This window comes from Ascaphus truei, unplaced genomic scaffold (assembly GCF_040206685.1).
Source record: "Ascaphus truei isolate aAscTru1 unplaced genomic scaffold, aAscTru1.hap1 HAP1_SCAFFOLD_500, whole genome shotgun sequence".
Lineage (NCBI taxonomy): Eukaryota > Metazoa > Chordata > Amphibia > Anura > Ascaphidae > Ascaphus > Ascaphus truei.
In genome coordinates this window covers 160250-187832 of record NW_027456831.1, presented here as the reverse complement: position 1 = coordinate 187832, position 27583 = coordinate 160250, and the positions used below count along the sequence as shown (strand labels likewise).

General features: G+C 61.4%; 1 protein-coding gene across 1 annotated transcript in view; it reads right to left on the bottom strand.

Annotated features, from left to right (window-relative positions):
* LOC142484985 (WD repeat-containing protein 97-like) overlaps positions 1-26918 on the bottom strand; it is a 119276-nt gene extending 92358 nt beyond the window's left edge. Inside the window, exon 1 of the mRNA XM_075584225.1 lies at positions 26853-26918. Coding sequence (XP_075440340.1) covers positions 26853-26869 — 17 coding nt within the window. The 5' untranslated portion in view covers positions 26870-26918. The remainder of the gene's footprint in view (positions 1-26852) is intronic.
* Between the last annotated feature and the right edge of the window lie 665 nt (positions 26919-27583).

The window sequence follows — 27583 nt, the reverse complement described above, 5'->3', positions numbered from 1 at the left end:
CGGTGGAGCTAAGCTCCGGGTGTCCCGCGGTGCCCGGTCTGACGGTGGTGTTCGGGGAAACCCCCCTTCCCCCGTGAGCGGTGCCTGAGGCGCGCCTGCGGCAGCCTCCCGCAGCCCCGCGAGGAAGCCTGAGCAGCATCACTCCGCTGCGGTCCCCGCGTGCCCCCCCCGAGACAATTAATCAATAAATCTAGCTTCATACCCCATCAGGCGATCCCGGCAGGGGAGAGCACAGGGAGAGTACCCTCTCACTGAAGGTACTGCTGGTCCCACCACATGGCTGCAGAGGAAGCGGCCATCTTAAAGGAACATCTCCCCTTAAAGGGGTATAACGCTGCCTGTCCCAATTGCCAAGAATTTGGCCCTGCTGCCTGAGCCTCAGAGTGCCACAACCCTCCATCCTCCGTGAATGGACGGGTAAAAGGAGAGCTCCCGACACCCTCCCCAGAACGCTATTAGAACAGCACTCCAAACCGAACGAATTTCCCCCAAAAGTGTCTAACAGCCTCCCTAAGGTACCCAGGCATGACGGGGAGGAACCAAAGGAAATCGCAGAACCCCGTAACTAAGTTCTTCCACCCAGCACAGAGACAGATGGAGCTGGCAGCAAGCATCCAAGATGGCGACGAAGAACACGAGGACGCCGCGGAGGCGGCCGATATGCCCCAGCACAGTCCTGCACAACAGCAAGAGCTCAACCTGGCTTTCTTTGAAGCCCTACTCCTCAGAATGCGGAAAGGTTTCACTCAAGACCTCGAGAAGGTTTTAAGGGACATTAGAGAGGATGTGAATAAATTGAACTCACGGGCAGACGAAGTGGAGGCGAAAATGGCAACGATAGCAGATTCCCACTCAAACTTGGAGGATGAGATGGCGCGAATGGGCCACGAAATTGCCGAGCTAAAATCCACCATTGAAGATCACGAAAATAGGGACCGCAGGCAGAACCTGCGGTTCAGAGGTATCCCCGAGACGGTTCCCCCAGAATCACTACCAACTTACCTCAAAAACGTCTTCTTAAAGCTGGTACCTGACCTCACAGAACACGAGCTCCAACTCGACAGGGCGCACAGAGCCCTTGGCCCTAAATCGCCAGACCCAAAGCGCCCAAGGGATGTCATTATGAAGTTCCACACATACACGGCGAAAGAAAAGATCTCTGCAGCTGCGAGAAGGGACGGCGGCATCAAAACGGATACTTACACGATTCAAGTATTCAACGACCTCTCCAGATGGACCGTCCTGAAAAGACAAGGGATGAAACCCCTCACGGCAATTCTCAGGGATCGCGGAATCCCCTACCGCTGGGGCTTCCCCTTCAAGCTCGTTGTCCCGAGGAACGGGCGGTTCTTCACCATCACCGATCCTGACGACATCAAGGAGTTCCTCGAGGCGATAGGAGTCCCCAGCCGAAGAGACGGGGAGAGAGAGAGAAGCCCCCCCAGAGCACTACGAGCAGACCCGGCGGAAACACCAAGAGCGTCGGAACGAATCGCCAGCCAAAAGACCCAGGGAGCAACAAAGCCTGCCTCGCAAGAACAAGATGGCTGACCCGCGTGCTTCAACCAAACCTCCATACCACACTGACCTCTCGCCCCACTTAGTCTATCCCTCCAACACTACCCTCTCTCAACCCTCCTTACCACAAGCACCGGGAACTTCCCCCATCCCCCTCCCCCCCTAGAACCCAGTCCCCTCGCCCCCCCCCCCCACTCTCCCCCCCCCAAGCCTCCCCTTCCCCCCACTCCCTATTGCCCTCCCCCCCCACCCCTCACTCCCCCCCCCTCCCCTATCCTTACCTTGTCCGCCCCGAGCCGAGCCGTCCGGAGCCCCAGCACAAGCCAGCAGATGACGGGCCTATCTCCGCTGAGATACCCCCCCCCATACTACTTCTCCCCCCCGGCCATTCATCCCGAAGGCCAGGAGACTCAGCACTGAGGCGCCCACGCGGACAGGGCCGCCGGCCCCCTGAACTCCTCCCCCTCTCCTCCCTCCCAAGCTGAAACCACCAAGAGACAGGTCGTATGAAAATAACACCCTCACCTCCCCCCCCCCCCGACAACCCCTAAAGGTACCGTGGATGTTCACCCAAGCGTCCCTCCCCCCCCCCCTGTCCCCCCCCGATACACCTGGGACCCTAGAACTGCTGAGGCCCCGATCAATGGCAAGAACTCAATTAACCCCTCATGGGGTCGCGAACTGCCGCATATAGGAGATGCCCTAACAATGTGATATGCAAACCCAAATGTGTGACCAGATGTCTCCCCTTGCCCCCCCCCCCCCGCCCCCTGAAAGAACAGAATTCGCAACCGATATAATGCCTAGTAATGGGCGACAAAGACCCACAGTTGGTTAAAGAATGAGTAATAAACACTCATAGCAAGGGTTTACAGCATTCACAAACGGCCAAAAAGATTTCCCATAAGTTGAAAAATGTACCTACGCCTAGAGAGATAAGCCAGCTCCCCCCCCCCACCTACCCCCTCCCTTGCCTTTCCCCCCCCACCCCTCCTACTCCCCCCGGTTCCCCTATCAGGATAAGCATTCAGAGCAACGGGCTCTTAAATACAGCATATGCACACCCATACCCGGTCAAAATGTATTTCTCAAATATTGTGAGATTGAAGTTCCTCTCTGACAAAAATCTGTAACCCCCAAAAACACAACGTAAAAGAATCATTGGGCTTCACAGCAGACAAAATGTATGCACTTATCCATGTTCCAGGTTCCTGTGAGTATATGTTTGTTTTAAAAGACCCCACGCTTTGGACTATTTCTGGACAAGATATGAGAGTATTAAAAATACTGAATTATGGAAGTCTTTTGTTGCTATTCCTGTGTCCTGATCGGAAACAAAGTCGGTAACAATTCTCTTCAGACACGAATCAGTCCCAATAGCAGATATTCTGATATGGCTTGGCAGACAATGTGAAGTACTGGCTCCACCTACAAGAATTATGGATGAAGAAGACATCTGGATAGGATGTTGGAAGGTGCAAGTCAGACTTTGGCGACATGGCAATGTTATAAAACATCTGCCGAATTCTTTCTTCATAGGAAGACAAAAAGGAAACTGTTTTAACTATCGTCAGCCAACCTTGTGCCATAGATGTGGTTCAGCCAGACACTTAAGTAATTCTTGTGATGTTCTAAAATGCAACTTGTGCCAGTCCGTGGGCCACAAGAAGGCAAGTTGTACAAAGACTAAGTGTAATGTAGGTGGTAAATTTGGACATTCCTATCGGAGTTGTCCAGAAGCATGGCATAATATTTCAGGAATATGGGAGCAGGAAGTGGACTTTGGAGAAAATGAAGCAATTTACAGTATGATCGCGCCTTGAAAGTTGCTGACAGAATTGTACCAGAGCAGCCTGGGAAAGGAGTTTGCCCAGATCTGCCTGCGGACAAAGTTTGCCCAGACCCACCAGCGGACGAAGTTTGCCCAGATCCGCCTGCGGATGAAGTTTGCCCAGATCCACCTGCGGACGAAGTTTGCCCAGATCCGCCTGTGGACGAAGTTTGCCCAGATCCACCTGTGGACGAAGTTTGCCCATATCCATCTGCGGACGAAGTTTGCCCAGATCCACCTGCGGACGAAGTTTGCCCAGATCCGCCTGCGGATGAAGTTTGCCCAGATCTGCCTGCGGACAAAGTTTGCCCAGATCCGCCTGCGGACGAAGTTTGCCCAGATCCACCTGCGGACGAAGTTTGCCCAGATCCGCCTGCGGACGAAGTTTGCCCAGATCCGCCTGCGGACGAAGTTTGCCCAGATCCACCTGCGGACGAAGTTTGTCCAGATCCGCCTGCGGACGAAGTTTGCCCAGATCCACCTGCGGATGAAGTTTGCCCAGATCCACCTGTGGACGAAGTTTGCCCAGATCCACCTGCGGACGAAGTTTGCCCAGATCCACCTGCGGACGAAGTTTGCCCAGATCCGCCTGTGGACAAAGTTTGCCCAGATCCGCCTGCAGACAAAGTTTGCCCAGATCCACCTGTGGACGAAGTTTGCCCAGATCCGCCTGCGGACGAAGTTTGCCCAGATCCGCATGCGGACGAAGTTTGCCCAGATCCACCTGTGGACGAAGTTTGCCCAGATCCGCCTGTGGACGAAGTTTGCCCAGATCCGCCTGCGGACAAAGTTTGCCCAGATCCGCCTGCAGACAAAGTTTGCCCAGATCCACCTGCGGACGAAGTTTGCCCAGATCCACCTGCGGACGAAGTTTGCCCAGATCCGCCTGCGGATGAAGTTTGCCCAGATCCACCTGCGGACGAAGTTTGCCCAGATCCGCCTGTGGACGAAGTTTGCCCAGATCCACCTGTGGACGAAGTTTGCCCATATCCACCTGCGGACGAAGTTTGCCCAGATCCACCTGCGGACGAAGTTTGCCCAGATCCGCCTGCGGACGAAGTTTGCCCAGATCCACCTGCGGACGAAGTTTGCCCAGATCCGCCTGCGGATGAAGTTTGCCCAAATCCGCCTGCGGATGAAGTTTGCCCACATCCACCTGCGGACGAAGTTCGCCCAGATCCGCCTGCGGACGAAGTTTGCCCAGATCCGCCTGCAGACAAAGTTTGCCCAGATCCGCCTGCAGACAAAGTTTGCCCAGATCCGCCTGCGGACAAAGTTTGCCCAGATCCGCCTGCAGACAAAGTTTGCCCAGATCTGCCTGCGGACAAAGTTTGCCCAGATCCGCCTGCGGACGAAGTTTGCCCAGATCCGCCTGCAGACAAAGTTTGCCCAGATCTGCCTGCAGACAAAGTTTGCCCAGATCCGCCTGCGGACGAAGTTTGCCCAGATCTGCCTGCGGACGAAGTTTGGCCAGATCTACTGGTGGAAGAAGAGTTTACGGATAGTGCTGACATGGCCCAAGGAATTTTAGAAGATCCCTTAGAGGGAACCTCCTCAGACTCACTTCCGGAAGGAGAACAGTCTGAGAATACAGTGGATGAGTTACGAGTGTAGTCCTGGTGGGCAATAAAGATAAAGACAGAACGCAGAACTGGATACAGCCTAAAAGAAGTGTAAGGAATCGGGGAGCGCGTCACCCGCGGCGCGCTCCCTCCTTACCTGCAACCTCAAGAACCTCCACGGACATCTCTACGCGCGCGCATGGAGGGGCACTAGTGACATCACGGTGATTGACCCCGCTTCCCGTTCACGTCACATAACGGCGCCGTGCGGCACAGACGTGACGTGTGTGCACAGCCGCCTAGCTGCGTGTCAACATTCATTAACCTCCTAATCACTCCCACCTGTCTCCTGCAGTGCACCCCCTATCCCTGCCGCCGCCCTTCTGTCTGATTGGATCCTCTCCCCTGTACGGTGCATGCGCAGCTCTGCCACTTTGGCGGAGCATAGTTCCTTGTAGCCGTGTTTATAAATGATCCCTTTAACGGCAGCAGCTATTAATGTGGCAGTTAAGGCTCTTATTTGGTTTCAATTAAACATGTGTATAAAGGGAATGTGACGGGAATGTGACGGGAATGTGACGGGGACGTGACGGTAACGCGACGGTAACGCGACGGGGACGCGACGGGAACGTGACGAGGACGTGACGGGGACGCGACGGGAACGCGACGGTAACGCGACGGGGACGCGACGGGAACGTGACGGGGACGTGACGGGGACGTGACGGGAACGTGACGGTAACGTGACGGTGACGTGACGGGAATGTGACGGGAATGTGACGGGGAAGCGACGGGAACGCAACGGGAACGCGACGGTAACGCGACGGGGACGGGAACGTGACGGTGACGTGACGGGAACGTGACGGTGACGTGACGGGAACGTGACGGGGACGTGACGGGGACGTGACGAGGACGTGACGGGAACGCGACGGTAACGTGACGGGAACGTGACGGTAACGTGACGGTAACGTGACGGTGCTGCTGAGAGGAGAGAGGTTGGAACACACGCTGAGGTAATATTTACATAGTGGACGTTTGTACATAATGTGCAGTTTTTGTTTGAAAATTTTCTATGAAATGTAATGCTGGAAAAAAAATCAATAAAAAAGAGTTCCTCCTATTGCCCAATATAACCGCTCCCCCCCCCTAGGGGGGGAGGGGTCAGTCTCCCTGATTTAGGGGGGGAGGGGTCAGTCTCCCTGATGTAGGGGGGGAGGGATCAGTCTCCCTGATGACGATGACGGGGACGTGACGGGAACGTGACGGGACGTGACGGGGACGTGACGGGGACGTGACGGGAACGCGACGGGAACGCGACGGTGACGTGACGGGGACGTGACGTGACGGTGACGTGACGGGGACGTGACGGGGACGTGACGGGGACGTGACGTGACGTGACGGGGACGTGACGGGGACGTGACGGGGACGTGACGGGGACGTGACGGGAACGTGCCGGGGACGTGACGGGGACGTGACGGGGACGTGACGAGGACGTGACGGGAACGCGACGGTAACGTGACGGGGACGTGACGGGAACGTGACGGTAACGTGACGGTGACGTGACGGGGACGTGACGGGGACGCGACGGGAACGCGACGAGGACGTGACGGGGACGCAACGGGAACGCGACGGTAACGCGACGGGGACGCGACGGGAACGCGACGGGAACGTGACGGTGACGTGACGGGAACGTGACGGGGACGTGACGGGGACGTGACGAGGACGTGACGGGAACGCGACGGTAACGTGACGGTAACGTGACGGTAACGTGACGGTGCTGCTGAGAGGAGAGAGATTGGAACACACGCTGAGGTAATATTTACATAGTGGACGTTTGTACATAATGTGCAGTTTTTGTTTGAAAATTTTCTATGAAATGTAATGCTGGAAAAAAAATCAATAAAAAAGAGTTCCTCCTATTGCCCAATATAACCGCTCCCCCCCCCTAGGGGGGGAGGGGTCAGTCTCCCTGATGTAGGGGGGGAGGGATCAGTCTCCCTGATGACGATGACGGGGACGTGACGGGAACGTGACGGGACGTGACGGGGACGTGACGGGGACGTGACGGGGACGTGACGGGAACGCGACGGGAACGCGACGGTGACGTGACGGGGACGTGACGTGACGGTGACGTGACGGGGACGTGACGGGGACGTGACGGGGACGTGACGGGAACGCGACGGTAACGTGACGGGGACGTGACGGGAACGTGACGGGGACGTGACGGGGACGTGACGGGAATGTGACGGTAACGTGACGGTGACGTGACGGGGACGTGACGGGGACGTGACGGGAACGTGACGGGACGTGACGGGGACGTGACGGGAATGTGACGGGGACGTGACGGGAACGTGACGGGGACGTGACGGGGACGTGACGGGGACGTGACGGGAACGTGACGGGGACGTGACGGGGACGTGACGTGACGGTGACGTGACGGGGACGTGACGGGAACGTGACGGGGACGTGACGGGGACGTGACGGGGACGTGACGGGGACGTGACGGGAACGTGACGGGGACGTGACGGGAACGTGACGGGGACGTGACGGGAACGTGACGGTAACGTGACGGGGACGTGACGGGGACGTGACGGGGACGTGACGGGGACGTGACGGGAACGTGACGGTAACGTGACGGTAACGTGACGGTGACGTGACGGGGACATGACGGGGACGTGACGGGGACGTGACGGGAATGTGACGGTAAAGTGACGGTAACGTGATGGGAAGGTGACGGGGACGTAACGGGAATGTGATGGTAACGTGACGGTAACGTGACGGTGCTGCTGAGAGGAGAGAGATTGGAACACACGCTGAGGTAATATTTACATAGTGGACGTTTGTACATAATGTGCAGTTTTTGTTTGAAAATTTTCTATGAAATGTAATGCTGGAAAAAAAATCAATAAAAAAGAGTTCCTCCTATTGCCCAATATAACCGCTCCCCCCCCCTAGGGGGGGAGGGGTCAGTCTCCCTGATTTAGGGGGGGAGGGGTCAGTCTCCCTGATGTAGGGGGGGAGGGATCAGTCTCCCTGATGACGATGACGGGGACGTGACGGGAACGTGACGGGGACGTGACGGGGACGTGACGGGAACGCGACGGTGACGTGACGGGGACGTGACGTGACGGTGACGTGACGGGGACGTGACGGGGACGTGACGGGAACGCGACGGTAACGTGACGGGGACGTGACGGGAACGTGACGGGGACGTGACGGGAATGTGACGGTAACGTGACGGTGACGTGACGGGGACGTGACGGGGACGTGACGGGAACGTGACGGGGACGTGACGGGGACGTGACGGGAATGTGACGGGGACGTGACGGGAACGTGACGGGGACGTGACGGGGACGTGACGGGAACGTGACGGGGACGTGACGGGGACGTGACGTGACGGTGACGTGACGGGGACGTGACGGGAACGTGACGGGGACGTGACGGGGACGTGACGGGAACGTGACGGGGACGTGACGGGAACGTGACGGGGACGTGACGGGAACGTGACGGTAACGTGACGGGGACGTGACGGGGACGTGACGGGGACGTGACGGGGACGTGACGGGAACGTGACGGTAACGTGACGGTAACGTGACGGTGACGTGACGGGGACATGACGGGGACGTGACGGGGACGTGACGGGAATGTGACGGTAAAGTGACGGTAACGTGACGGTGACGTGACGGGGACGTGACGGGGACGTGACGGGAATGTGACGGTAACGTGACGGTAACGTGATGGGAAGGTGACGGGGACGTGACGGGAATGTGATGGTAACGTGACGGTAACGTGACGGTGACGTGACGGGACATGACGGGGACGTGACGGGGGACGTGACGGGAATGTGACGGTAAAGTGACGGTAACGTGACGGTGACGTGACGGGGACGTGACGGGGACGTGACGGGAATGTGACGGTAACGTGACGGTAACGTGAGGGGAAGGTGACGGGGACGTGACGGGAATGTGATGGTAACGTGACGGTAACGTGACGGTAACGTGACGGTGCTGCTGAGAGGAGAGAGGTTGGAACACACGCTGAGGTAATATTTACATAGTGGACGTTTGTACATAATGTGCAGTTTTTGTTTGAAAATTTTCTATGAAATGTAATGCTGGAAAAAAAATCAATAAAAAAGAGTTCCTCCTATTGCCCAATATAACCGCTCCCCCCCCCTAGGGGGGGAGGGGTCAGTCTCCCTGATTTAGGGGGGGAGGGGTCAGTCTCCCTGATGTAGGGGGGGAGGGATCAGTCTCCCTGATGACGATGACGGGGACGTGACGGGAACGTGACGGGACGTGACGGGGACGTGACGGGGACGTGACGAGGACGTGACGGGAACGCGACGGGGACGTGACGGGGACGTGACGGGAACGTGACGGTAACGTGACGGGGACGTGACGGGGACGTGACGGGAACGTGACGGTAACGTGACGGTGACGTGACGGGGACGTGACGGGGACGTGACGGGGACGTGACGGGGACGTGACGGGAACGTGACGGGGACGTGACGGGGACGTGACGGGGACGTGACGGGGACGTGACGAGGACGTGACGGGAACGCGACGGTAACGTGACGGGGACGTGACGGGAACGTGACGGGGACGTGACGGGGGAGGGGTCAGTCTCCCTGATTTAGGGGGGGAGGGGTCAGTCTCCCTGATGTAGGGGGGGAGGGATCAGTCTCCCTGATGTAGGGGGGAGGGGTCTGTCTCCCTGATGTAGGGGGGGGTCAGTCTCCCTGATGTAGGGGGGAGGGGTCAGTCTCTGTGATGTGGGGGAGTCAGTCTCACTGATGTAGGGGGGGAGGGGTCAGTCTCCCTGATGTAGGGGGGTCAGTTTCCCTGATGTAGGGGGGGAGGGGTCAGTCTCCCTGATGTGGGGGGGAGGGGTCTGTCTCTGTGATGTGGGGGGTCAGTCTCACTGATGTAGGGGGGGAGGGGTCAGTCTCCCTGATGTAGGGGGGGAGGGGTCAGTCTCCGTGATGTGGGGGGGAGGGGTCAGTCTCCGTGATGTGGGGGGGAGGGGTCGGTCTCCCTCATGTAGGGGGGGAGGGGTCAGTCTCCCTGATGTAGGGGGGAGGGGTCTGTCTCCCTGATGTAGGGGGGGGGGTCAGTCTCCCTGATGTAGGGGGGGAGGGGTCAGTCTCCCTGATGTAGTGGGGAGGGGTCAGTCTCCGTGATGTGGGAGGTAGGGGTCAGTCTCTCTGATGTAGGGGGGAAGGGTCAGTCTCCCTGATGTAGGGGGGAGGGGTCAGTCTCCCTGATGTAGGGGGGAGGGGTCAGTCTCCCTGATGTAGAGGGGAAGGGGTCAGTCTCCCTGATGTAGTGGGGGGGTCAGTCTCCCTGATGTAGTGGGGGGGGTCAGTCTCCCTGATATAGGGGGAAGGGGTCAGTCTCCCTGATGTAGGGGGGGAGGGGTCTGTCTCCCTGATGTAGGGGGGGTCAGTCTCCCTGATGTAGTGGGGGGGGTCAGTCTCCCTGATGTAGGGGGGAGGGGTCAGTCTCCCTGATGTGGCAGGGGGAGGGGTCAGTCTCCCTGATGTAGAGGGGGAGGGGTCAGTCTCCCTGATGTAGTGGGGGGGCAGTCTCCCTGATGTAGGGGGAGGGGTCAGTCTCCCTGATGTAGGGGGGGAAGGGTCAGTCTCCCTGTGTAGGGGGGGAGGGATCAGTCTCCCTGATGACGATGACGGGGACGTGACGGGAACGTGACGGGACGTGACGGGGACGTGACGGGGACGTGACGGGAACGCGACGGGAACGCGACGGTGACGTGACGGGGACGTGACGTGACGGGGACGTGACGGGGACGTGACGGGGACGTGACGGGAACGCGACGGTAACGTGACGGGGACGTGACGGGAACGTGACGGGACGTGACGGGGACGTGACGGGGACGTGACGGGAATGTGACGGTAACGTGACGGTGACGTGACGGGGACGTGACGGGGACGTGACGGGGACGTGACGGGAATGTGACGGTAACGTGACGGGGACGTGACGGGAACGTGACGGGAACGTGACGGGGACGTGACGGGGACGTGACGGGGACGTGACGGGAACGTGACGGGGACGTGACGGGGACGTGACGTGACGGTGACGTGACGGGGACGTGACGGGAACGTGACGGGGACGTGACGGGGACGTGACGGGGACGTGACGGGAACGTGACGGGAACGTGACGGGGACGTGACGGGAACGTGACGGGGACGTGACGGGGACGTGACGGGGACGTGACGGGAACGTGACGGTAACGTGACGGTAACGTGACGGGGACGTGACGGGGACATGACGGGGACGTGACGGGGACGTGACGGGAATGTGACGGTAAAGTGACGGTAACGTGACGGTGACGTGACGGGGACGTGACGGGGACGTGACGGGAATGTGACGGTAACGTGACGGTAACGTGATGGGAAGGTGACGGGGACGTGACGGGAATGTGATGGTAACGTGACGGTAACGTGACGGTGACGTGACGGGGACATGACGGGGACGTGACGGGGACGTGACGGGAATGTGACGGTAAAGTGACGGTAACGTGACGGTGACGTGACGGGGACGTGACGGGGACGTGACGGGAATGTGACGGTAACGTGACGGTAACGTGAGGGGAAGGTGACGGGGACGTGACGGAATGTGATGGTAACGTGACGGTAACGTGACGGTAACGTGACGGTGCTGCTGAGAGGAGAGAGGTTGGAACACACGCTGAGGTAATATTTACATAGTGGACGTTTGTACATAATGTGCAGTTTTTGTTTGAAAATTTTCTATGAAATGTAATGCTGGAAAAAAAATCAATAAAAAAGAGTTCCTCCTATTGCCCAATATAACCGCTCCCCCCCCCTAGGGGGGGAGGGGTCAGTCTCCCTGATTTAGGGGGGGAGGGGTCAGTCTCCCTGATGTAGGGGGGGAGGGATCAGTCTCCCTGATGACGATGACGGGGACGTGACGGGAACGTGACGGGACGTGACGGGGACGTGACGGGGACGTGACGAGGACGTGACGGGAACGCGACGGGGACGTGACGGGGACGTGACGGGAACGTGACGGTAACGTGACGGGGACGTGACGGGAACGTGACGGTGACGTGACGGGACGTGACGGGGACGTGACGGGGACGTGACGGGGACGTGACGGGAACGTGACGGGGACGTGACGGGGACGTGACGGGGACGTGACGGGGACGTGACGAGGACGTGACGGTAACGTGACGGGGACGTGACGGGAACGTGACGGGGATGTGACGGGGGAGGGGTCAGTCTCCCTGATTTAGGGGGGGAGGGGTCAGTCTCCCTGATGTAGGGGGGGAGGGATCAGTCTCCCTGATGTAGGGGGGAGGGGTCTGTCTCCCTGATGTAGGGGGGGGTCAGTCTCCCTGATATAGGGGGGAGGGGTCAGTCTCTGTGATGTGGGGGAGTCAGTCTCACTGATGTAGGGGGGGAGGGGTCAGTCTCCCTGATGTAGGGGGGTCAGTTTCCCTGATGTAGGGGGGGAGGGGTCAGTCTCCCTGATGTGGGGGGGAGGGGTCTGTCTCTGTGATGTGGGGGGTCAGTCTCACTGATGTAGGGGGGGAGGGGTCAGTCTCCCTGATGTAGGGGGGGAGGGGTCAGTCTCCGTGATGTGGGGGGGAGGGGTCAGTCTCCGTGATGTGGGGGGGAGGGGTCGGTCTCCCTCATGTAGGGGGGGAGGGGTCAGTCTCCCTGATGTAGGGGGAGGGGTCTGTCTCCCTGATGTAGGGGGGGGGTCAGTCTCCCTGATGTAGGGGGGGAGGGGTCAGTCTCCCTGATGTAGTGGGGAGGGGTCAGTCTCCGTGATGTGGGAGGTAGGGGTCAGTCTCTCTGATGTAGGGGGGAAGGGTCAGTCTCCCTGATGTAGGGGGGAGGGGTCAGTCTCCCTGATGTAGGGGGAGGGGTCAGTCTCCCTGATGTAGAGGGGAAGGGGTCAGTCTCCCTGATGTAGTGGGGGGGTCAGTCTCCCTGATGTAGTGGGGGGGGGTCAGTCTCCCTGATATAGGGGGAAGGGGTCAGTCTCCCTGATGTAGGGGGGGAGGGGTCTGTCTCCCTGATGTAGGGGGGGTCAGTCTCCCTGATGTAGTGGGGGGGGTCAGTCTCCCTGATGTAGGGGGGAGGGGTCAGTCTCCCTGATGTGGCAGGGGGAGGGGTCAGTCTCCCTGATGTAGAGGGGGAGGGGTCAGTCTCCCTGATGTAGTGGGGGGGCAGTCTCCCTGATGTAGGGGGAGGGGTCAGTCTCCCTGATGTAGGGGGGGAAGGGTCAGTCTCCCTGTGTAGGGGGGGAGGGGTCAGTCTCCCTGCTGTAGGGGGGGGAGGGGTCAGTCTCCCTGATGTAGAGGGGGAGGGGTCAGTCTCCGTTATGTGGGGGGGGAGGGGTCAGTCTTCCTGATGTAGAGGGGGAGGGGTCAGTCTCCCTAATGTAGAGGGGGAAGGGTCAGTCTCCCTGATGTAGAGGGGGAGGGATCAGTCTCCGTGATGTGGGGGGAGGGATCAGTCTCAGTAATGTGGGGGGGGAGGGGTCAGTCTCCCTGAAGTAGGGGGGGTAGTCTCCCTGATGTGGGGGGGGTCAGTCTCCCTGATGTAGGGGTGGGCAGTCTCCCTGATGTAGGGGGGGGGGGGTCAGTCTCCCTGATGTGTGGGGGGAGGGTAGTCTACTTGAAGTAGGGGGGGAGGGTTCAGTCTCCATGATGTAGGGGGATCAGTCTCTGTGATGTGGGGGGGATGGGTCAGTCTCCATGATGTGGGGGGGAGTGGTCAGTCTCCCTGATGTAGGAGGGGGGGCAGTCTCCCTGTAGTAGGGGGGGAGGGGTCAGTATCCGTAATGTGGGGGGGAGGGTCAGTCTCCGTGATGTGGCGGGGGGGAGGGGTCAGTCTCCATGATGTAGGGGGGAGGGGTCAGTCTCTGTGATGTGAGGGGGGAGTGGTAAGTCTCCATGATGTAGAGGAGAAGGGGGCAGTCTCCCTGATGTGGGGGGGAGGGGTCAGTCTCACTGATGTAGGGGGGGGGGTAGGTCTCCATGATGTGGGGGGGAGAGCTCAGTCTCCATGATGTGGGGGGGGGGAGGTTTTCCTGATGTGAGGGGTGTCAGTCTCCCTGATGTAGGGGGGGGGGCAGTCGCCCTGATGTAGGGGGGGGGTAGGTCTCCATGATGTGGGGGGGAGAGCTCAGTCTCCATGATGTGGGGGGGGGGGAGGTTTTCCTGATGTGAGGGGTGTCAGTCTCCCTGATGTAGGGGGGGGGGCAGTCGCCCTGATGTAGGGGGGGAAGGGGTCAGTCTCCCTGATGTAGGGGGGAGGGGTCAGTCTCCCTGATGTAGGGGGGGTCAATCTCCGTGATGTGGGGGGGAGGGGTCAGTCTCCCTGATGTAGGGGGTAGGGGTCAGTCTCCGTGATGTAGGGGGGAGGGGTCAGTCTCCCTGATGTAGAGGGGGAGGGGTCAGTATCCCTGATGTAGGGGGGGGATTAGTCTCCGTGATGTGGGGGGGAGGGGTCAGTATCTGTGATGTGGCGGGGGGAGGGGTCAGTCTCCGTGATGTGGCAGGGGGAGGGGTCAGTCACACTGATGTAGGGGGGTTTAGTCTCCCTGATGTAGGGGGGGGAGGGGTCAGTCTCCATTATGTTTGGAGGGGGGTCAGTCTCTGTGATGTGGGGGGGGTCATTCTCCCTGATATAGGGGTGGGGGTCAGTCTCCCTGATGTAGGAGGGTCAGTCTCCGTGATGTGGGGGGGAGGGGTCAGTCTCCGTGATGTGGGGGGTGGGGTCAGTTTCCTTGATGTAGGGGGGAGGGGTCAGTTTCCCTGATGTAGGGGGGAGGGGTCAGTCTCCGTGATGTGGTGGGGGGGAGGGCTCAGTCTCCCTAATGTGTTGGGCGGAGGGGTCAGTCTCCCTGATGTACAGTAGGGGGGTCAGTCTCCTAGATGTGGGGGGGAGGGGTCAGTCTCCCTGATGTAGGGGGGGCCGTCTCCATGATGTGGGGGGGAGGGGTCAGTCTCCCTGTAGTAGGGGGGGGAGGGTTCAGTCTCCGTGATGTGGGGGGGTCAGTCTCTGTGATGTGGGGGGGTGGGTCAGTCTCCATGATGTGGGGGGGGTCAGTCTCCCTGATGTAGGGGGGGGCAGTCTCCCTGATGTAGGGGGGAGGGGTCAGTCTCCCTGATGTGTGGGGGGAGGGTAGTCTCCCTGAAGTAGGGGGGGGGAGGGTTCAGTCTCCGTGATGTGGGGGGGTCAGTCTCTGTGATGTGGGGGGGATGGGTCAGTCTCCATGATGTGGGGGGGGGGGTCAGTCTCCCTGATGTAGGGGGGCAGTCTCCCTGATGTAGGGGGGGAAGGGGTCAGTCTCCCTGATGTAGGGGGGAGGGGTCAGTCTCCCTGATGTAGGGGGGGTCAGTCTCCGTGATGTGGGGGGGGAGGGGTCAGTCTCCCTAATGTTGGTTGGGGGGGTCAGTCTCTGTGATGTGGGGGGGGAGTCAATCTCCCTGATGTGGGGGGGAGGGGTCAGTCTCCCTGATGTAGGGGGGGTCAGTCTCCCTGATGTAGGGGGGAGGGGTCAGTCTCCCTGATGTAGGGGGGAGGGGTCAGTCTCCCTGATGTAGGGGGGGTCAGTCTCCCCGATGTAGGGGGGGTCAGTCTCCCTGATGTAGTGGGGGAGGGGTCAGTCTCCCTGATGTGTAGGGGGAGGGTCGTCTCCCTGAAGTAGGGGGGAGGGTTCAGTCTCCGTGATGTGGGGGGAGGGGTCAGTCTCCCTGATGTAGGGGGGAGGGGTCAGTCTCCGTGATGTGGGGGGGAGGGGTCAGGCTCCGTGATGTGGCGGGGGGAGGGGTCAGTCTCCCTGATGTAGGGGGGGAAGGGGTCAATCTCCCTGATGTAGGGGGGAGGGGTCAGTCTCCCTGATGTGTGGGGGGAGGGTAGTCTCCCTGAAGTAGGGGGGGGAGGGTTCAGTCTCCGTGATGTGGGGGGGTCAGTCTCTGTGATGTGGGGGGGGATGGGTCAGTCTCCATGATGTGGGGGGGGTGTCAGTCTCCCTGATGTAGGGGGGGGCAGTCTCCCTGATGTAGGGGGGGAGGGGTCAGTCTCCCTGATGTAGGGGGGAGGGGTCAGTCTCCCTGATGTAGGGGGGGGTCAGTCTCCGTGATGTGGGGGGGAGGGGTCAGTCTCCCTAATGTTGGTTGGGGGGGTCAGTCTCTGTGATGTGGGGGGGGGGTCAGTCTCTGTGATGTGGGGGGGAGTCAATCTCCCTGATGTGGGGGGGAGGGGTCAGTCTCCCTGATGTAGGGGGGGTCAGTCTCCCTGATGTAGGGGGGAGGGGTCAGTCTCCCTGATGTGTAGGGGGAGGGTCGTCTCCCTGAAGTAGGGGGGAGGGTTCAGTCTCTGTGATGTAGGGGGGGAGGGTCGTCTCCCTGAAGTAGGGGGGAGGGGTCAGTCTCCGTGATGTGGGGGGGAGGGGTCAGTCTCCCTGATGTGTGGGGGGGAGGGTCAGTCTCCCTGATGTAGGGGGGAGGGGTCAGTCTCCGTGATGTGGGGGGGAGGGGTCAGGCTCCGTGATGTGGCGGGGGGAGGGGTCAGTCTCCCTGATGTAGGGGGGGAAGGGGTCAATCTCCCTGATGTAGGGGGGAGGGGTCAGTCTCCCTGATGTGTGGGGGGAGGGTAGTCTCCCTGAAGTAGGGGGGGGAGGGTTCAGTCTCCGTGATGTGGGGGGGTCAGTCTCTGTGATGTGGGGGGGGATGGGTCAGTCTCCATGATGTGTAGGGGGAGGGTCGTCTCCCTGAAGTAGGGGGGAGGGTTCAGTCTCTGTGATGTAGGGGGGGAGGGGTCAGTCTCCCTGATGTAGGAGGGAGGGGTCAGTCTCCCTGATGTGTGGGGGGGAGGGTCAGTCTCCCTGATGTAGGGGGGAGGGGTCAGTCTCCGTGATGTGGGGGGGAGGGGTCAGGCTCCGTGATGTGGCGGGGGGAGGGGTCAGTCTCCCTGATGTAGGGGGGGAAGGGTCAGTCTCCCTGATGTAGGGGGGGGTCAGTCTCCCTGATGTAGGGGGGGTCAATCTCCCTGATGTAGGGGGGAGGGGTCAGTCTCCCTGATGTGTGGGGGGAGGGTAGTCTCCCTGAAGTAGGGGGGGGAGGGTTCAGTCTCCGTGATGTGGGGGGGTCAGTCTCTGTGATGTGGGGGGGGATGGGTCAGTCTCCATGATGTGGGGGGGGTGTCAGTCTCCCTGATGTAGGGGGGGGGGCAGTCTCCCTGATGTAGTGGGGGAGGGGTCAGTCTCCCTGATGTAGGGGGGAGGGGTCAGTCTCCCTGATGTAGGGGGGGGGTCAGTCTCCGTGATGTGGGGGGGAGGGGTCAGTCTCCCTAATGTTGGTTGGGGGGGTCAGTCTCTGTGATGTGGGGGGGGGGTCAGTCTCTGTGATGTGGGGGGGAGTCAATCTCCCTGATGTGGGGGGGAGGGGTCAGTCTCCCTGATGTAGGGGGGGTCAGTCTCCCTGATGTAGGGGGGAGGGGTCAGTCTCCCTGATGTAGGGGGGAGGGGTCAGTCTCCCTGATGTAGGGGGGGTCAGTGTCCCCGATGTAGGGGGGGTCAGTCTCCCTGATGTAGGGGGGAGGGGTCAGTCTCCCTGATGTGTAGGGGGAGGGTCGTCTCCCTGAAGTAGGGGGGAGGGTTCAGTCTCCGTGATGTGGGGGGAGGGGTCAGTCTCTGTGATGTAGAGGGGGAGGGGTCAGTCTCCCTGATGTAGGAGGGTGGGGTCAGTCTCCCTGATGTGTGGGGGGGAGGGTCAGTCTCCCTGATGTAGGGGGGAGGGGTCAGTCTCCGTGATGTGGGGGGGAGGGGTCAGGCTCCGTGATGTGGCGGGGGGAGGGGTCAGTCTCCCTGATGTAGGGGGGGAAGGGGTCAGTCTCCCTGATGTAGGGGGGAGGGGTCAGTCTCCCTGATGTGTGGGGGAGGGTAGTCTCCCTGAAGTAGGGGGGGGAGGGTTCAGTCTCCGTGATGTGGGGGGGTCAGTCTCTGTGATGTGGGGGGGGTGGGTCAGTCTCCATGATGTGGGGGGGGGGGGGTGTCAGTCTCCCTGATGTAGGGGGGGGCAGTCTCCCTGATGTAGGGGGGGAAGGGGTCAGTCTCCTTGATGTAGGGGGGAGGGGTCAGTCTCCCTGATGTAGGGGGGGGTCAGTCTCCGTGATGTGGGGGGGAGGGGTCAGTCTCCCTAATGTTGGTTGGGGGGTCAGTCTCTGTGATGTGGGGGGGGGGTCAGTCTCTGTGATGTGGGGGGGGAGTCAATCTCCCTGATGTGGGGGGAGGGGTCAGTCTCCCTGATGTAGGGGGGTCAGTCTCCCTGATGTAGGGGGGAGGGGTCAGTCTCCCTGATGTAGGGGGGAGGGGTCAGTCTCCCTGATGTAGGGGGGGTCAGTCTCCCCGATGTAGGGGGGGTCAGTCTCCCTGATGTAGGGGGGGAGGGGTCAGTCTCCCTGATGTGTGGGGGGAGGGTCGTCTCCCTGAAGTAGGGGGGAGGGTTCAGTCTCCGTGATGTGGGGGGAGGCGTCAGTCTCTGTGATGTAGAGGGGGAGGGGTCAGTCTCCCTGATGTAGGAGGGAGGGGTCAGTCTCCCTGATGTGTGGGGGGGAGGGTCAGTCTCCCTGATGTAGGGGGGAGGGGTCAGTCTCCGTGATGTAGGGGGGAGGGGTCAGTCTCCGTGATGTGGGGGGGAGGGGTCAGGCTCCGTGATGTGGCGGGGGGAGGGGTCAGTCTCCCTGATGTAGGGGGGAGGGGTCAGTCTCCCTGATGTGGGAGGGAGGAGTCAGTCTCTGTGATGTGGGGGAGAGAGCTCAGTCTCCATGATGTGGGGGGAGGGAGGTTTTCCTGATGTGGGGGGTGTCAGTCTCCCTGATGTAGGGGGGGGCAGTCTCCCTGATGTAGGGAGGGAAGGGGTCAGTCTCCCTGATGTAGGGGGGAGGGGTCAGTCTCCGTGATGTGGGGGGGAGGGGTCAGGCTCCGTGATGTGGCGGGGGGGAGGGGTCAGTCTCCCTGATGTAGGGGGGGGTCAGTCTCTGTGATGTGGGGGGGAGGGGTCAGTCTCCCTAATGTTGGTTGGGGGGTCAGTCTCTGTGATGTGGGGGGGGGGTCAGTCTCTGTGATGTGGGGGGGGAGTCAATCTCCCTGATGTGGGGGGAGGGGTCAGTCTCCTGATGTAGGGGGGGGGTCAGTCTCCCTGATGTAGGGGGGAGGGGTCAGTCTCCCTGATGTAGGGGGGGTCAGTCTCCCTGATGTAGGGGGGGTCAGTCTCCCCGATGTAGAGGGGGTCAGTCTCCCTGATGTAGGGGGGGAGGGGTCAGTCTCCCTGATGTGTGGGGGGAGGGTCGTCTCCCTGAAGTAGGGGGAGGGTTCAGTCTCCGTGATGTGGGGGGAGGGGTCAGTCTCTGTGATGTAGGGGGGGAGGGGTCAGTCTCCCTGATGTAGGAGGGAGGGGTCAGTCTTCCTGATGTGTGGGGGGGAGGGTCAGTCTCCCTGATGTAGGGGGGAGGGGTCAGTCTCCGTGATGTGGGGGGGAGGGGTCAGGCTCCGTGATGTGGCGGGGGGAGGGGTCAGTCTCCCTGATGTAGGGGGGAGGAGTCAGTCTCTGTGATGTGGGGGGGATGGGTCAGTCTCCATGATGTGGGGGGGAGGGGTCAGTCTCCATGATGTGGGGGAGAGAGCTCAGGCTCCGTGATGTGGCGGGGGGGAGGGGTCAGTCTCCCTGATGTAGGGGGGGGTCAGTCTCCCTGATGTGGGGGGGAGGGGTCAGTCTCCCTAATGTTGGTTGGGGGGTCAGTCTCTGTGATGTGGGGGGGGTCAGTCTCTGTGATGTGGGGGGGGGAGTCAATCTCCCTGATGTGGGGGGGAGGGGTCAGTCTCCCTGATGTAGGGGGGGTCAGTCTCCCTGATGTAGGGGGGGTCAGTCTCCCCGATGTAGGGGGGGTCAGTCTCCCTGATGTAGGGGGGGAGGGGTCAGTCTCCCTGATGTGTGGGGGGAGGGTCGTCTCCCTGAAGTAGGGGGGAGGGTTCAGTCTCCGTGATGTGGGGGGAGGGGTCAGTCTCCCTGATGTAGGAGCGAGGGGTCAGTCTCCCTGATGTGTGGGGGGGATGGTCAGTCTCCCTGATGTAGGGGGAGGGGTCAGTCTCCGTGATGTGGGGGGGAGGGGTCAGGCTCCGTGATGTGGCGGGGGGAGGGGTCAGTCTCCCTGATGTGGGGGGGGGTCAGTCTCCCCGATGTAGGGGGGAGGGTTCAGTCTCCCTGATGTAGGGGGGGAGGGGTCAGTCTCCCTGATGTGTGGGGGTAGGGTCGTCTCCCTGAAGTAGGGGGAGGGTTCAGTCTCCGTGATGTGGGGGGAGGCGTCAGTCTCTGTGATGTAGATGGGGAGGGGTCAGTCTCCCTGATGTAGGAGGGAGGGGTCAGTCTCCCTGATGTGTGGGGGGGAGGGTCAGTCTCCCTGATGTAGGGGGGAGGGTTCAGTCTCCGTGATGTAGGTGATGTAGGGGGGAGGGGTCAGTCTCCGTGATGTGGGGGGGAGGGGTCAGGCTCCGTGATGTGGCGGGGGGAGGGGTCAGTCTCCCTGATGTAGGGGGGAGGGGTCAGTCTCCCTGATGTGGGAGGGAGGAGTCAGTCTCTGTGATGTGGGGGGGATGGGTCAGTCTCCATGATGTGGGGGAGAGAGCTCAGTCTCCATGATGTGGGGGGAGGGAGGTTTTCCTGATGTGGGGGGTGTCAGTCTCCCTGATGTAGGGAGGGAGGGGTCAGTCTCCGTGATGTGGGGGGGAGGGGTCAGGCTCCGTGATGTGGTGGGGGGGAGGGGTCAGTCTCCCTGATGTAGGGGGGGGTCAGTCTCCGTGATGTGGGGGGGAGGGGTCAGTCTCCCTAATGTTGGTTGGGGGGTCAGTCTCTGTGATGTGGGGGCGGTCAGTCTCTGTGATGTGGGGGGGGAGTCAATCTCCCTGATGTGGGGGGGAGGGGTCAGTCTCCCTGATGTAGGGGGGGGTCAGTCTCCCTGATGTAGGGGGGAGGGGTCAGTCTCCCTGATGTAGGGGGGAGGGGTCAGTCTCCCTGATGTAGGGGGGGTCAGTCTCCCCGATGTAGAGGGGGTCAGTCTCCCTGATGTAGGGGGGGAGGGGTCAGTCTCCCTGATGTGTGGGGGGAGGGTCGTCTCCCTGAAGTAGGGGGGAGGGTTCAGTCTCCGTGATGTGGGGGGAGGGGTCAGTCTCTGTGATGTAGGGGGGGAGGGGTCAGTCTCCCTGATGTAGGGGGGAGGGGTCAGTCTTCCTGATGTGTGGGGGGGAGGGTCAGTCTCCCTGATGTAGGGGGGAGGGGTCAGTCTCCGTGATGTGGGGGGGAGGGGTCAGGCTCCGTGATGTGGCGGGGGGAGGGGTCAGTCTCCCTGATGTAGGGGGGAGGGGTCAGTCTCCCTGATGTGGGAGGGAGGAGTCAGTCTCTGTGATGTGGGGGGGATGGGTCAGTCTCCATGATGTGGGGGAGAGAGCTCAGGCTCCGTGATGTGGCGGGGGGGAGGGGTCAGTCTCCCTGATGTAGGGGGGGTCAGTCTCCCTGATGTGGGGGGGAGGGGTCAGTCTCCCTAATGTTGGTTGGGGGGTCAGTCTCTGTGATGTGGGGGGGGTCAGTCTCTGTGATGTGGGGGTGGGAGTCAATCTCCCTGATGTGGGGGGGAGGGGTCAGTCTCCCTGATGTAGGGGGGGTCAGTCTCCCTTATGTAGGGGGGGTCAGTCTCCCCGATGTAGGGGGGGTCAGTCTCCCTGATGTAGGGGGGGAGGGGTCAGTCTCCCTGATGTGTGGGGGGAGGGTCGTCTCCCTGAAGTAGGGGGGAGGGTTCAGTCTCCGTGATGTGGGGGGAGGGGTCAGTCTCTGTGATGTAGGGGGGGAGGGGTCAGTCTCCCTGATGTAGGAGGGAGGGGTCAATCTCCCTGATGTGTGGGGGGGAGGGTCAGTCTCCCTGATGTAGGGGGGAGGGGTCAGTCTCCGTGATGTGGGGGGGAGGGGTCAGGCTCCGTGATGTGGCGGGGGGAGGGGTCAGTCTCCCTGATGTAGGGGGGAGGGGTCAGTCTCCCTGATGTGGGAGGGAGGAGTCAGTCTCTGTGATGTGGGGGGGATGGGTCAGTCTCCATGATGTGGGGGAGAGAGCTCAGTCTCCATGATGTGGGGGGAGGGAGGTTTTCCTGATGTGGGGGGTGTCAGTCTCCCTGATGTAGGGGGGGGCAGTCTCCCTGATGTAGGGGGGGAAGGGGTCAGTCTCCCTGATGTAGGGGGGAGGGGTCAGTCTCCGTGATGTAGGGGGGAGGGGTCAGTCTCCGTGATGTGGGGGGGAGGGGTCAGGCTCCGTGATGTGGCGGGGGGGAGGGGTCAGTCTCCCTGATGTAGGGGGGGGTCATTCTCCCTGATGTAGGGGGGAGGGGTCAGTCTCCCTAATGTTGGTTGGGGGGTCAGTCTCTGTGATGTGGGGGGGGGTCAATCTGCCTGATGTGGGGGGGAGGGGTCAGTCTCCCTGATGTAGGGGGGGTCAGTCTCCCTGATGTAGGGGGGAGGGGTCAGTCTCCCTGATGTAGAGGGGAGGGGTCAGTCTCCCTGATGTAGGGGGGGGTCAGTCTCCCTGATGTAGGGGGGGTCAGTCTCCCTGATTTGGGGGGGAGGGGTCAGTCTCCCTGATGTGTGGGGGGAGGGTCGTCTCCCTGAAGTAGGGGGGAGGGTTCAGTCTCCGTGATGTGGGGGGAGGGGTCAGTCTCCCTGATGTAGGAGGGAGGGGTCAGTCTCCCTGATGTGTGGGGGGGAGGGTCAGTCTCCCTGATGTAGGGGGGAGGGGTCAGTCTCCCTGATGTGTGGGGGGGAGGGTCAGTCTCCCTGATGTAGGGGGGAGGGGTCAGTCTCCGTGATGTGGGTGGGAGGGGTCAGGCTCCGTGATGTGGGGGGAGGGGTCAGTCTCCCTGATGTAGGAGGGAGGGGTCAGTCTTCCTGATGTGTGGGGGGGAGGGTCAGTCTCCCTGATGTAGGGGGGAGGGGTCAGTCTCCGTGATGTGGGTGGGAGGGGTCAGGCTCCGTGATGTGGCGGGGGGAGGGGTCAGTCTCCCTGATGTAGGGGGGGTCAGTCTCCCTGATGTAGGGGGGAGGGGTCAGTCTCCCTGATGTGGGAGGGAGGAGTCAGTCTCTGTGATGTGGGGGGGATGGGTCAGTCTCCATGATGTGGGGGGGAGAGCTCAGTCTCCATGATGTGGGGGGGGGGGAGGTTTTCCTGATGTGGGGGGTGTCAGTCTCCCTGATGTAGGGGGGGCAGTCTCCCTGATGTAGGGGGGGAAAAGAAAGGGGTCAGTCTCCCTGATGTAGGGGGGAGGGGTCAGTCTCCGTGATGTGGGGGGGAGGGGTCAGGCTCCGTGATGTGGCGGGGGGGAGGGGTCAGTCTCCCTGATGTGGGGGGGCAGTCTCCCTGATGTAGGGGGGAGGGGTATGTCTCCCTGATGTGGGGGGGAGGAGTCAGTCTCCGTGATATGGGGGGGGAGGAGTCAGTCTCCATGATGTGTGGGGGGGAGGGGTCAGTCTCCCTGATGTGGGGGAGGGGTCAGTCTCCCTGATGTGGGGGGGAGGGTCAGTCTCTGTGATATGGCGGTGGGAGGGGTCAGTCTCGCTGATGTGTGGGGGGGAGGGTCAGTCTCCCTGATGTGGGGAGGGGGTCAGTCTCCGTGATGTAGGAGGGGTCCGTCTCCCTGATGTAGGGGGGGGGGGGCAGTCTCCCTGATGTTTCCGTCTCCCTGATGTAGGGGGGGGTCAGTCTCCCTGATGTAGGGGGGGAGGGTTCAGTCTCCATGATGTAGGAGGGTCAGTCTCTGTGATGTGGGGGGGATGGGTTAGTCTCCATGATGTAGGGGGGAGGGGTCAGTCTCTGTGATGTGGGGGGGAGTGGTCAGTCTCCCTGATGTAGAGGGGCAGTCTCCCTGATGTGGGGGGGAGGGTAGTCTCCCTGAAGTAGGGGGGGGGGAGGGTTCAGTCTCCCTGATGTAGAGGGGGTTAGTCTCTGTGATGTGGGGGGGGAGGTTTTCCTGATGTGGGGGGGAGGTTTTCCTGATGTGGGGGGTGTCAGTCTCCCTGATGTAGGGGGGGGTCAGTCTCCCTGATGTAGGGGGGGGGGAAAGGGGTCAGTCTCCCTGATGTAGGGGGGAGGGGTCAGTCTCCCTGATGTCCGGGAGATGGGTCAGTCCCTGTGATGTGGCGGGGGGGAGGGGGTCAGTCTCCGTGATGTGGGGGGGGTCAGTCTCCGTGATGTAGGAGGGGGGTCAGTCTCCCTGATGTAGGGGGGGGCAGTCTCCCTGATGTGGGGGGGTGGGTCCGTCTCCCTGATGTAGGGGGGGGGGCAGTCTCCCTGATGTAGGGGGGGGCAGTCTCCCTGATGTTTGGGGGGAGGGTAGTCTCCCTGAACTAGGGGGGGGAGGGTTCAGTCTCCATGATGTAGGAGGGTCAGACTCTGGGATGTGGGGGGGATGGGTCAGTCTCCATGATGTGGGGGGGGAGTGGTCAGTCTCCCTGATGTAGGGGGGGGGCAGTCTGCCTGATGTGGGGGGGGGGGGCAGTCTCCCTGATGTAGGGGGGGGAGGGTTCAGTCTCCCTGATGTAGGGGGGTCAGTCTCCCTGATGTAGGGGGGTGTCAGTCTCCCTGATGTAGGGGGGCAAAGGGGTCAGTCTCCCTGATGTAGGGGTCAGGGGTCAGTCTCCCTGATGTAGGGGGGGGTCAGTCTCCCTGATGTAGGGGGGGGGTCAGTCTCCCTGATGTAGGGGGGGGAAAGGGGTCAGTCTCCCTGATGTAGGGGGGGGTCAGTCTCCCTGATGTAGGGGGGGGTCAGTCTCCGTGATGTGGGGGGGAGGGGTCAGTCTCCCTGATGTAGGGGGGTTCAGTCTCCCTGATGTAGGGGGGGGAGTCAGTCTCCCTGATGTAGGGGGGGGAAAGGGGTCAGTCTCCCTGATGTAGGGGGAGGGGTCAGTCTCCCTGATGTAGGGGGGGTCAGTCTCCCTGATGTAGGGGGGGTCAGTCTCCCTGATGTAGGGGGGGAGTCAGTCTCCCTGATGTAGAGGGGGTCAGTCTCCCTAATGTAGGGGGGGTCAGTCTCCCTGATGTAGGGGGGTTCAGTCTCCTGATGTAGGGGGGGTCAGTCTCCCTGATGTAGGGGGGGTCAGTCTCCCTGATGTAGGGGGGGTCAGTCTCCCTGATGTAGGGGGGGGGGTCAGTCTCCATGATGTGGGGGGGAGGGGTCAGTCTCCCTGATGTAGGGGGGGTCAGTCTCCTGATGTAGGGGGGGGTCAGTCTCCCTGATGTAGGGGGGGAAAGGGGTCAGTCTCCCTGATGTAGGGGGAGGGGTCAGTCTCCCTGATGTAGGGGGGGTCAGTCTCCCTGATGTAGGGGGGGGGGGTCAGTCTCCCTGATGTAGAGGGGGGGGTCAGTCTCCCTGATGTAGAGGGGGTAGGTCTCCCTGATGTAGGGGGGGGTCAGTCTCCCTGATGTAGGGGGGTTCAGTCTCCCTGATGTAGGGGGGGTCAGTCTCCCTGATGTAGGGGGGGTCAGTCTCCCTGATGTAGGGGGGTCAGTCTCCCTGATGTAGGGGGGGGTCAGTCTCTGTGATGTGGGGGGGTCAGTCTCCCTGATGTGGGGGGGGGTCAGTCTCCGTGATGTGGGGGGGTCAGTCTCCCTGATGTAGAGGGGGTCAGTCTCCCTGATGTAGGGGGGTTCAGTCTCCCTGATGTAGGGGGGGTCAGTCTCCCTGATGTAGGGGGGGTCAGTCTCCGTGATGTGGGGGGGAGGGGTCAGTCTCCCTGATGTAGGGGGGGTCAGTCTCCCTGATGTAGGGGGGGTCAGTCTCGGGTCAGTCTCCCTGATGTAGGGGTGGTCAGTCTCCGTGATGTGGGGGGGAGGGGTCAGTCTCCCTGATGTAGGGGGGGTCAGTCTCCCTGATGTAGGGGGGGGTCAGTCTCCCTGAAGTAGGGGGGGTCAGTCTCCCTGATGTAGGGGGGGGGTCAGTCTCTGTGATGTGGGGGGGTCAGTCTCCCTGATGTGGGGGGGGTCAGTCTCCGTGATGTGGGGGGGTCAGCCTCCCTGATGTAGAGGGGGTCAGTCTCCCTGATGTAGAGGGGGTCAGTCTCCCTGATGTGGGGGGGGGGGTCAGTCTCCCTGATGTCGGGGGGGGGTCAGTCTCCCTGATGTCGGGGGGGGGTCAGTCTCCCTGATGTAGGGGGGGTCAGTCTCCCTGATGTAGGGGGGGTCAGTCTCCCTGATGTAGGGGGGGGGGTCAGTCTCTGTGATGTGGGGGGGTCAGTCTCCCTGATGTGGGGGGGGGTCAGTCTCCGTGATGTGGGGGGGTCAGCCTCCCTGATGTAGAGGGGGTCAGTCTCCCTGATGTAGAGGGGGTCAGTCTCCCTGATGTAGAGGAGGTCAGTCTCCCTGATGTAGGGGGGGTCAGTCTCCCTGATGTAGGGGGGGGGGTCAGTCTCCCTGATGTGGGGGGGGTCAGTCTCCGTGATGTGGGGGGGTCAGCCTCCCTGATGTAGAGGGGGTCAGTCTCCCTGATGTAGAGGGGTCAGTCTCCCTGATGTGGGGGGGGGGTCAGTCTCCCTGATGTCGGGGGGGGGGTCAGTCTCCCTGATGTGGGGGGGGGGCAGTCTCCGTGATGTGGGGGGGCAGTCTCCCTGATGTGGGGGGGTCAGTCTCCCTGATGTGGGGGGGGGGCAGTCTCCGTGATGTGGGGGGTCAGTCTCCCTGATGTGGGGGGGGGGATATCTGGAGGGGGGAGGAGCTTGTGTCGGGTGGTATCAGAGGGTGAGCTTGTGTGTGTCGGGGCTATCGGGGGGGGGGGGGTGACATGTGTAGGGTGGGGGGGAGCCGGTGTCGGGGATATCGGGACATTACCGTTCTCAGGCTCAGCCACTAAACTTACCAGGGCCCGGTTACCATGGAGACAGGACGCGGAAACTCAGGAGGAAGAAGGGGGAGTGAGGTGGGGGGAGTGAGGGGGGGAGGAGAGAGGAGGGAAAGGGGCTGGGAGGGGGGAGTGAGGGGTGGGAGAGAGGAGGAAAAGGGTTGGGAGGGGGGAGGGAGAGAGGAGGAAGAGGGGAGTGAGGGGGGGGAGAGAGGTGGAAGTGGAGAGGGAGGGAGGGAGGAGGAAGAGGGAGGGAGAGAGGAGGAAGAGGGAGGAGGGAGAGAGGAGGAAAAGGGGGTGGGAGGGAGAGAGGAGGAAGAGGGGAGTGAGGGGGGGGAGAGGAGGGAGGAGGAAGAGGGAGGGAGGGAGAGAGGAGGAAGAGGGGGGAGGGAGAGAGGAGGAAAAGGGGGTGGGAGGGAGGAGGGAGAGAGGAGGAAGAGGGAGGGAGAGAGGAGGAAAGGTGAGGGGGGAGGAGAGGGAGGAGAGAGAGGAAGAAAGGGGTGGGAGGGGGAGGAGAGAGGAGGAAGAGGGGAGGGAGAGAGGAGGAAAAGGGGGTGGGAGGGGGAGGGAGAGAGTAGGAAAATGGGGTGGGAGGGGGGGAGAGGAGGAAGAGGGGGGAGGGGGAGAGGGGAAGAGGGGGGAGGGAGAGAGGAGGAAGAGGGGGGAGGGAGAGAGGAGGAAGAGGGGAGGGGGAGGGGAGTAGGGAGAGAGGAGGATGAGGGGGAGGGGGAGAGGAGGAAGGGGAAGGA